General features: G+C 45.6%; 1 protein-coding gene across 1 annotated transcript in view; it reads right to left on the reverse strand.

Moving 5' to 3' along the window:
- LOC103801024 (UAP56-interacting factor-like) overlaps positions 1-7135 on the reverse strand; it is a gene marked incomplete at its 5' end in the record, with an annotated part of 8253 nt that extends 1118 nt beyond the window's left edge. The window contains 6 exons of the mRNA XM_009073421.1: positions 532-606; positions 688-731; positions 1144-1216; positions 1971-2095; positions 3418-3560; positions 6992-7135. Of these exons, the coding sequence (XP_009071669.1) occupies positions 532-606; positions 688-731; positions 1144-1216; positions 1971-2095; positions 3418-3560; positions 6992-7135 (604 nt within the window). The remainder of the gene's footprint in view (positions 1-531; positions 607-687; positions 732-1143; positions 1217-1970; positions 2096-3417; positions 3561-6991) is intronic.
- Between the last annotated feature and the right edge of the window lie 3420 nt (positions 7136-10555).

Below are 10555 nucleotides of genomic sequence, written 5' to 3' on the forward strand. Positions count from 1 at the left end.
CACCGGGGACTGTGTCACATCCAGGCTATTATGGGGTGCCCTCTGCACCCAGGACATGCACAGTTCCTCACCCACCCCTCTCTCTGTGCCAGATCCTGCAGCTGCACCAGCTCAGCTCAGGGCGGAAGCTGTCCCCTTCCAGCCTCTGTGCCTTTTACACAGCAAGACCAGAGTGTCCCTTTGGGGCACATGGTGTTCCCCCCTCACCCCAGACACCCCACAAGGAGCGCAGCCAGCCCACCAACTCCAGCTCAGCACCTCCCACGAGTTCCAGGCTTCCATTTCTCCTCACTATGCATAACAAAGGAGCAGCACGGTAATTACAGATTACTGCGTAATTACAGGTAAATACAGGAGATTTTTATCTCCTTCAGATATGCCAGGAAGGGAACTAGACATCATCTGCTAACCATTTTGGGTCTGAACCATTCACTGCACACTCCTTATAGAAATGATGCTGAAACAACGCTAAAGGGATTTGCAATGGCTTTTGTAGAGCTCCCACCCTGACAAATCACCTCATTTACTTACGCGCTGGTCTGGCCCGCCTGGGGATTAACCACAGAAACCGTCAGAATTGCTCCCGGGCTCGTTTTCCCTTGCCACCTGCCGAGACAGGGAGATTTATCCAGCTTCATGGGTGAAAGAGCACGTCGTGTTTGCACTTTGCCTTTGTTCACCGATTACCTTCTCATCCTTGGCGGTTTCCCTTCTCCACGAGCATCCATCTGCTGTGAAATATATTTTTTAAAACATTACTTAAAGAGTTAGCTCTCATAAACAATAATTCCTTTTCCAGGGTTTCATTTGGTGTATCTCAAAGGCTCCTTCCTTGCAAATTGTCAAGAAACTTGCTAATTCGGGGTTTCCCGTGAGCACAGTGATCCGTATGGGCTGCCCTCCTTGTGCTGCTCTATAAGCCGCAAGGTTTACTTTTAGCACCCTCCCAGGATTTACTTTCCAGCTGCCAGAATACTAAGCTGCATTAAAAACTGCCTGTTCTGCAAATACTTTCCTAGCAATATATGCACTGTTCAAGGCATTCCACCTCTTCCAGTTACTTTTGGAAAAAAAGATACAACTGGGCAAAGACTGGTTACACTGAAGGCTTGTCACTATCAGAGGAAGTGTCTTGATACTCACCCCTCTCTGAAAGCGAGCTTTGGCGAACCACTGCTTCTGCTGGAACACTGGGCCTCTGTTTAGCCTGAAAGGCCTGTTGGTAAAGGAGACAGAAAAAGAACAGAGGTGAAGATAATGCCAGGTCCCTCCTAAGGTTTAATGCCAAAATACCTAACCCAGGGTGGTCTTAAAAAGCAGCATGAAGAGCAAATGAGGCTGTGTGTTACCCAGTTCAGCCCAACAGGCTTTTCTGCCAGCAAAGGACTTCAGAGAAACTTGATTTTCTGCTCAAATGAGACAACAGCTTGTCTGTGCATTAAAAACAAAAAATCATGGAAGAAAATCACAGAAAAAAAAACAGGTCAGAAGGGACCTCTGGATGGCATTCAGTCCCTGCTCTGCTCAGAGCAGAAAAAGACGGGATTGCAAGCAACTGGAGCTCCTGGGGCACAGTCTGCTTCTGCAGCTCCTCACCGAGACAGACTCCCTCTCTCTGCCTATCCCTTAAGGATGAAATCTGCATTTCCTGCCTTTATGAAAATAAATGCTATTTCACCTTCAAAAGTGGTCCCTAAAACAACAGTGAAAAAGTTTATTAAACATACAAAGGTCACATTTTCCATGCTTCCTAAAATCAAGGAACAGATCTAATATCTGTATTATTAACTATGAGCATGAGGTTGTTTTCTTTCCAGGTGGTTTCTTAACATACCCAGGGGTATTTTTCTCATTCTACATAAACACATGGCTGTACCCTTTCCCAGCTGGCACACACCTAGAGCAGAACCCCATGAGCTGCACACAATGACTGAAAACCAAAAGAAAAACAGAGTTACCAAAGACTTTACCTTCTCCCTGGGGCGCGGATGCTGGCAGCATCTGCTCTGAATCTGTTGGGGCCTGGAGATGGCTGTGGCTGTTCCTCCTGCTGCCCACTCCTGTTTTTGGCAAAAGCAGTTCTGTTCTTGTTGCCCTGAAAGAGCAGTGAGAGCTCAGCAGTTGCCACCTGTGCCATAGTCTCAGTACATAAACAGGGAGTGAGTGTGAGTGACAACAACTGTCCTCTCCTCTGCCTGCTGCTGCCTCACTTAACATACACTGCAGTTGACAATCAGTCAGTGTGCCTTGGTTCCTGGGCAGGAAACTACAAGTGTCAGGAAGAACATTTTGTTCTAACAGGGCAGAAATATAAGAAAATCGGTCCATGAAGAGCAAATCTTGCAGAAGTCAAGCATTATAGCTTTGCTCAGGTTTCTTACTGGTCACTGACCCTTTCTTGTTCGGACATGTGCATTGCCCAGACCAAGCCCTGAAGCATGAAGCACATCAGAAGACTCCTCAGCAGTGTCTGTCTTTCTGTGGTTCCTTACATAAACTACTTCTGGCTTTAGTCCATTTATTTCTGTGGGAAAACCACCTTCAGTGTTATTATCCACTAACTGAGGTGTGTTTCCATGTTCTTCCCTGTTGGTTTATTTCTGCAATGTGGAAGCTACTGTAGAATTATGCCTCCTAGCAACTGCTTATTCCTTCCTGTAAATACCCAGCCACACTCAATATCTGAGTCATTCTGGTCTTTATTTTCAGGAATAACCACACTCCATGCATATACATGCTCAGTTTGGGGCTCTCTTATTTATACCCCCAGGACACAGCCACTACATGTGCCATCATGTTTGCCACTTGGGTTTCTTTTAAAAGGCTTACTGAGCAGCCATGACCTCCTAATTGAGTGGATTTCCACCAGTGTGGAAAAAAATCGCCTCCCACAGAGGCCTATCTGTCACAGCCCCGGGAATCAGTGTCTCTGGTGGGGGCTGCCCATTTACTAATGTGTCTGAACCAAAGCCACCTGACAAGTCACCAAGAGCCTGTCCTTTGTCTTCACAGGAACCTGGGAAATGCTCTGGGTGGAGAACAAATAATGGTGGATATTAACACACTACCTCTAAATGGTAATAGTAAGATGAGATGATGTGGAATTCGGTTTTATGGAAATATTTTTAAATCTTTTAAGAACACATTTTAAAAAAATCTTCTTTTTCTAAAACCCATGGGAACTGATTTAGTAAAATTATGCAAAGTCAGAAGCTTATAAAACCAACTAGAAAATTGCTATTCCATATGCATGTATGTCTGTACTCACCTATGCATACAAATGCTGTGCACAGGCATATAAAAGATGGTGCCTGTAACTTTTTATGTAGATTGTTCTTTGGGGTGATCCAAGACCATGAAATCAAGCAGATTTCTACACGACATCTGGGAAAAGCTGTACCTTCCTAATTCCCTTACCTCTTGAGCTGATGCCTGGCGATTTAAAGGGCTCACTCCATGGAACGTGGCAGCTGCTCTTCTCTTGGAACCAGCCATAGCATTCCTGAATTGCCTCCGGTTGTATTGTTGCTGTCCAAACCCTCTTCTAAAACGGTTAGGTCCTACAAAAACAACCCTCTTATTTTAGCATCCTTCAGAATTCCATTTATGATTACAGTTTTGCAAATGGATCACAAGAATCACATTAATCCATTCCAGAAAATGAAATTAATTTTGCATAACATTAAGTAATTTATCTCCCCAATGTCTCACTAACATTTTTATTCCATGTAGGACTGGCATACACATAATTTGATTTGAAAGAATAGAGAAGAGAAAAGCCTTCCACAATTCTGATTCTCCATAAAGGCAGGAACACCCATACCAGGAGACCTGTCAATCTGTTGTCAGAGCTCACACTGCTATGAATTAACTGTGAAACGGGAAAAGCCTTTTGACACAGATACAGTAGTAGACACAATAAATGTTTTTCTACATTGCTACTTCAGACTTTGCTATGCTCAGCTGTAAGGTCCCTTGAGCATTCTTAGAACCCTCCTGTATTTAAGCCACTCCTCCCAACAGCCACTGTAGCAGTGAGATGTGCACACTCATGGGTGCATAAGTCAGGCACAAAGCACATAATTTCCCCAAATCAGGCATGTGACAGAGGGCAGCGAGAGTGCACTCTAAACCTGGAGCATAAAGCAGAACCTCACTGATACAAACCACAGAGCAGTGAGAAGCACGTATTGATCTTACACCATCTATTGTTACAGCACAGCAATTTATACTGACTTGGAACAATTAGAAACGAAGTGTTTTGAGGCAGCACTGACACTGCTGTCAGGGGCCACCACCACCACGATGAATGAAGGCTCCAGCCCCAGGATGCAACACCTGCTGGCACCAGCATACTGGAACTTGTGCAAAAATGATTTGAGGTGCTCTAGCTCTAAAATAAATGGACACCAGGACATGCCCGTGAGAAAGAGCTCCCAAACAGTATGTTGGGATGCTTTGTGCCCTATAGCCAGAGGTGCTGGTTGGGAACACACACAAAAATGCAATGTGGGTTACCAGCTCTGTAGGGCCAGTAGTTATTGCCTTTGCAGATGATTAGTCTTGAGAAGAGGCAGCTCAGGCGTGGCCTCATCACTACACTACAGCTCTCACTACTCTCTGCAACTATCTGAAAGGGGGTTACAGAGAGGTGGGGGATGGTCTGTCCTGCCATGCCTGCAGTGAGAGGACTAGACGGAAGGGTCATAAGCTGAGACAGGGGAGATTCAGATTAGATATTAGGAAAAATGTTTTCCCTGTTAGGGCGGTCAGGCACTGGAATAGGTTGCCCAGGGAGGTGGTGGAGTCACCATCCCTACAAGTATTTAAGAGGTATCTGGATCTGGTGCTGGAAGATACGGTTTAGGGTTTATGGGTTACAACAGTGACAGGTCAATGATTGGACTTGATGATTTTAAAGGTCTCTTCCAACCATGATGATTCTATGATTCTATGATACCCTCTTGCTGCAGAAGTGCAGGTGTGTAAATGTTCCTCTTGACAAACATTGAATTTTGGCAAAGTGTTTAACCGAATGCGGACTTGCTGTGTTTAAGAGAGCTTTGATTTTTTCCTCCTGCTTCTGTCTCTCCAGTTTGTTTTTGCCCTGTCTTGTTCTCTTCAACCACGCTGGGCTTGCCCCTATCTTTTGCCTATTTGCCAGACTGCTCTCCTGCAGGCCACCAAGCCTTGCAACACAGCTCTTCTGCACCCTGGAGAGAGGGCACCTCCTCTGCAGCAAGAGACTGAGCTCAGCTGCCTTTCCTAGCTATTCCACCAGGACTGATGCAAAAGGCAGCCCTGACTAGAAAATCCTGACTCAAAATTCCCCTGTCAGTCTTTTCCTATTAGAGAGTCTCTGCTCACCAGTGTGCTCAGGCATGCCTCAGCCAACATAAATAACCCGTGACAGCCATCAGCCTCCAAGGGGAACCCCATGTGCACCAGCTGGGGACCAAGGCCTTGGTCTGCCATGTGTGTCCTGAAGTGTGACACATGGGAGGCTCCATCTCTGCAAAAAGTCTGGCAGATATTTAATAATGAAAGACAATTTGAACAAAATCTCACAGCATCAGCAGCTGGGGAAAAATCTAAATCCGCACCACACCTGCACTGTTTGGGTGCATGTTCAGAGCCTGGTGGTGAGCACACCTGAGCTGTCCAAGAGGCACCTCGGCTCAGCAAGTCCATTCTAGGGAGAAGTCCCCATGTCTGGCAGACTCTTTTTCTAAGGAGATTTGAAATTCAAATTTCTTGTCATTAAAAACCATCTTTCCCCCACTGGGGAGATGGTTTAAGCCATATTCCAGAAGGGATAACAGCACTTTGCTTGCTGGTTTAATCAGCATAATACCCTTCTCCCTCCTCTGTCATTACAGTGCTGGGCTCCTCAGATCATCATTTTGATAATGGTTATCACATTGCAGCCCAGGGGGAACTGCATTTCAGCAGGGACCAAAGAGAACTGAGCCCCTGGAGAATTATGGGCTAAATTCCCAGTTGTGCTGAGCTTCCCCAACTTGCTCCTGACATCAGCACCACACAGCATGGTGGGTTTCTGCATTTGGCAGGGCTGAATTCAGGCTCAGGGAAAACCTATGACATATTAAGACTAGCAGAAATAATTCTATAAATGAACAGAAAAGTTCTCCCCTCTAAGGAACAGGGACATTTTTTTTTGTTTGATTTACATGACTCTGGATGCAGCAGTGGCTTGAGTGTGAAAGAGTATCAAAGCCTGTGTGTTTTGACAGAAAAATCAATTTGCAAAGGGCAATTATCATCATTGTATTTCGAACTGGAATGATCCTCAGTAAGGCAATATGTGTTGGAGAACAAGAACATAAGAGTGGGAGGCAGATCAGAGACAAGCAGGGTTGCTCCCACTGTCCTGATGTACCACTAGCACTCCAAGATTGCAAAGATATTGCTGCAAAATGTCACTAAAATCTTCAAGGAAGTGATTTAGCAGCAATTAAAAAAATAATTAATAGAGATGGCATTTCATGCAGTAGATCACTTTGGTTTTGCAGGTAAAAACACGTGGAACAAAACAGTGTGATCACTCAGTATTATAAAAAACCTCGCCATAAAAATAGCATGCTTGGCAAAAGTGACACATTAGCTTCAATAACTGAGCTATCAAAGACAGTTACTGAAGGGGTAATTTGGGTAATTTAAGTCTGCTCTGGGAAAATGAGGATTAGGAAGAGGCATAATTAAAATATGCAAAGCCAAGGGGAATAGAGAATAGATATTAAGTCACTTTAAATTAGTAATTCACGAGAGAGTGGAAGAGAGAGAAATGGACGAATTTTGCTCTGAAAGGGCCCTGATATTCCATTGTTGCAGAGAGAAAAGCTATTCAGAGCCAGAATACATTTTGTGCACACACAGAAATTAAACAGGAGAAGGATTTAAGAGCTATGTTTTGTTACAGAGATGCATTTTCCAGCTCGGCAGGCCTCTGCCCTCTTAAGTGCCGATCTACCTTGCAAATTCCTCTGCTTCCAGGCACGATAACGGGGCCGCCCGTATCCGTAGGCTGAGCTCCTGTTCTTGACCTGCTGCCTTCTGCTGTCGCCTGCGGCACTGGCATCTGTTTGCTCTTTCCTGTGGCGCTTTATAATGTCATCTAGAACGAAATGACAGAGGAGAATTCCACAGAACCTGCACTTTCTACCAACAATGATTCCCTCTTTTGGAGCTTGCGATTGTCCACAGTAAAATTGGAGCTTGCTGTTCTGTGAGCTACGCTGGGCAGACAATAAAACATTAAGCTTAGTTTAGAAAGTATAGGATCAATGTACTCGGCTTCTGCAGGCTGGAGATTAGAGTGCAGCAAATGATTTAACAATGTGCTGCCATCTGGTACGTCCCCACCACGGGACAGGACAGATTTCAGACCCACATCCACTGAGGGATCCAATCCTGCAGGATTCCCATAAGCTGCATAAGCTTAAGCAACCTGGTGTGGTGGTAGGTGTCCCTGCCCAGGGCAGGGGGTTGGGACTAGATGATCTCTAAGGTCTGTTCCAACCCCTTAACGTACTATGAAACTAGAAGCCTATGGCAACATGTTTTTGCAGAGGCACCAGGAGTTCAGTGCTGGGCAGGTAAGTATTTTGAGAAGGTCTGACTTGAGTGGCTGTGGGAGAGGTGGTCACAGTGGGGGGAGCGGGCAGGAAGCACCCAAGGGAGCATCCACACTGTGACAGCTGCTCCAAGGGCTCCTGTGTATGACATGGGCACTGCCCTGTGCAGAGGATGTGTCCCTGACAGATCAACACCACAAACACTGGTCCAGTGTCATGCAAACACACGTGGACTGAATGTTCCCCAAAACTCTAAAAGTCAAAAGGGGAGAACTCAAACTTGGTACAGTGACAGCTGTGATGTGAGGGCTGTGGGAAAAGAATTTCACTTGTACAGGGTGACTAAGAAAGGGGATATTATGGTTCTGCAAATGCTTATGGTTCACCAGACTGTTGTAGGATGGTTTCCTTTCAATTGCCATTTCCTCGACTCAGCTATCTTCATGGCTTTCCTTGGTGCTTTAAAAAAAACCATCAAGCAAGTATCTAGAGCTCAGTGGTAGAAGATAAAGCTTGAAGCCATAAACCTCTGTGGCTTGGAAGCTAGGAAACACATAGATGGCCACACACACTATGACTATCATCAGGATTTAAAATATAAAGTCCAACAGTCTTCGGGACCCAACTCTTGCTTAACTGACTCTCTGGGGTAGATACTCCTGCTTAATTACTCAATACGGCTAATAAAATAGCCTGAATGCAGCAAAAGGGACCTGGGACATCCTGCCAATGTCCCAGGACTCCCCTCACTCAAACTGCTTATTAAGTAGCTCTGAAAATGTACTGTACAAGACATTTCTTGGTCTCTTTGCAAAATACCATCCAAATGCAGTTCCCAAGGCACAGAACGTGTATGAAACAACCAGTTGTTTTCCACATGATTTTGACACTTTTGGGTTAAAACTATATTAGCAGCACTGAGAAGATGATACAAAATTTTCCCCAAGGACATTTTGCTACTCTGCTTCACCAGTTTGGTCCCAGCCAAACATCCCAAGTGCATCCCTAAGGCACTGCTGCTGTCACCAGAAGATCATCCCCTGAGTTGCACTCAAGTGCTGTGGTTTATGATAAAGAGCACAAGAGACAGAAAGGAAGGTGATAATACACCTGCAGTGTGAGTATACATGACAGGGTTTTGAAAGCTCATGCTCATCAAGGACAAAAATTTTTTAACTCCTTAAAAGACAGCATTGGAAGTTGAGGTACCTGGACCATGCACAAAGTACTTTTAGATGCAGAGCTCTACTAAGAGCACAAAGTCCCTCAGAAGCTGGTCTGAAATCCAAGGATTCCTCAATTCCAGCTGTTCTGATGAAGAGGAAAGGCAAAGAGACATCTTGTAATTTGTTTATGCTCCCAGTGATTTCTTCTTTTAACCTGCTACCTTGCAGAAAATATTTAGCAAGCAATAAAGCCTTCACATCTGTGAAGCCCCAAGAGGAATATTTTAACTTTGTTTCACTTCTGCTCAAAGCAGAATGTTTTAACAAATTAGCAAGGAATGAAGTGTCCAAAACAGGCCTTTTCCCAGGGAGAGGCTACTGCCTCTTAATGTATCAGTGGAGTGGAAGCACAGATGTGCCATTAGTTCTCAGTGAATGCTTACCACAAACCATCATACCTCCAACAGCCACTTGTCATTTCCTATCAAGAAACTCCTGTGTCCAAATGAATACAAAGCCCAGGGAAAATGACATGAGTAGATGTAAAAGTAGGCTATGTGACTGCTTTTGTGATTTCTCTCTCAAGCCTGCCAGGAAGAGAGCAGGCTGGGAGCGACCAGGCCATGTCCTGGGGATGAATGCACTAATGTTCTCAGCTAAGTGTGCCTTTGGGACATATGTGATTTGGGGCACAGGCTGCTTCAAAGAATATCAAGAGCATCCCTGCATGCTCTGCAGGTAGGTGACCACAGGCAGCCCGAGGGTGGGCTGTCTACAGCATAAGGAAGAACTTGCTGACAACTGAGAGGAGCTGAATGCTCAGACGCCTGGTCTGTCAGCTTTCAGTGTCACTTTTTGTTTGGCTATGAGTTATTACCCTGCCTTTTGTGCCCATAAATATGATGGCTTTAACAGAGTGATGTCATAGAGTACTACATAAGGCTGGAAGGGATCCTGAGAGATCATTCGTGGTACATCTACGCCCACAAGGCAGAACTAGCTCTATCACGGTGGCTTTAGAGCAACTCAATTTTTTTTATGACTGCTAACTCAAGTAAAGCCCAATGTATCTGAAAGCACAGAATGAGCACCTGATGAAAAAAGTTCTTCATCAGGGCTCTTGTTTTCCAGTTTTCTCTTCTACCCTGAGTAAGGTGTATTCTAGATGGAACATGGAGCTGGACCACAGGAGGTCTGATCAAGGGAAGCACTGAGGGAGAGCAAAAGCAAAGGAAGCATGCACCAGCAAAGAGAAAAAGCATGTGCAACACCATGAGAGAAAAATAAATGAAAAATAAGGGACACACTACTGCTCTAACTCCTCACAGCACCATTAAAACATAAGTGCATCAGCCAAGGGATCAGTTTGAGCCTGCAGTGGAAAATGTTCTGCTGTTTCTGACAAACGGCTCGTTGCTGGGAAGAAATGACACAAGGTTTCAGTCAGGAAGCTGACCCAATAATAAAAGGTGCTGGTGGCCTTTCCTTCCACAGCAGAGACGTCAACACAATAATCCACCAGGATCTCTCGTCCATGCGTCAGAGCCCAGGCCTGAGTTACTGACAGGGCGGTTGTTTGCGCACAGTTCCCACACCCAGTGCCAAAGGAATGGCGAGCACCGGAGCACGCCGCTATAAATAGCAGCGCCCGAGGACATGGCTCCTCTCCTCCCGTCACCGAGGGCTGGTTTGCCTGAGCCCCTCCCGGCCCGCTCTCCCCTCGGACGCTCGGGCTGCTGCCCGCACAGCGCACGGAGGGGTTGGACACCAGGACCGCACACACACACCTTCCCC

Source organism: Acanthisitta chloris, unplaced genomic scaffold, assembly GCF_000695815.1.
Source record: "Acanthisitta chloris isolate BGI_N310 unplaced genomic scaffold, ASM69581v1 scaffold5874, whole genome shotgun sequence".
Taxonomy (NCBI): domain Eukaryota; kingdom Metazoa; phylum Chordata; class Aves; order Passeriformes; family Acanthisittidae; genus Acanthisitta; species Acanthisitta chloris.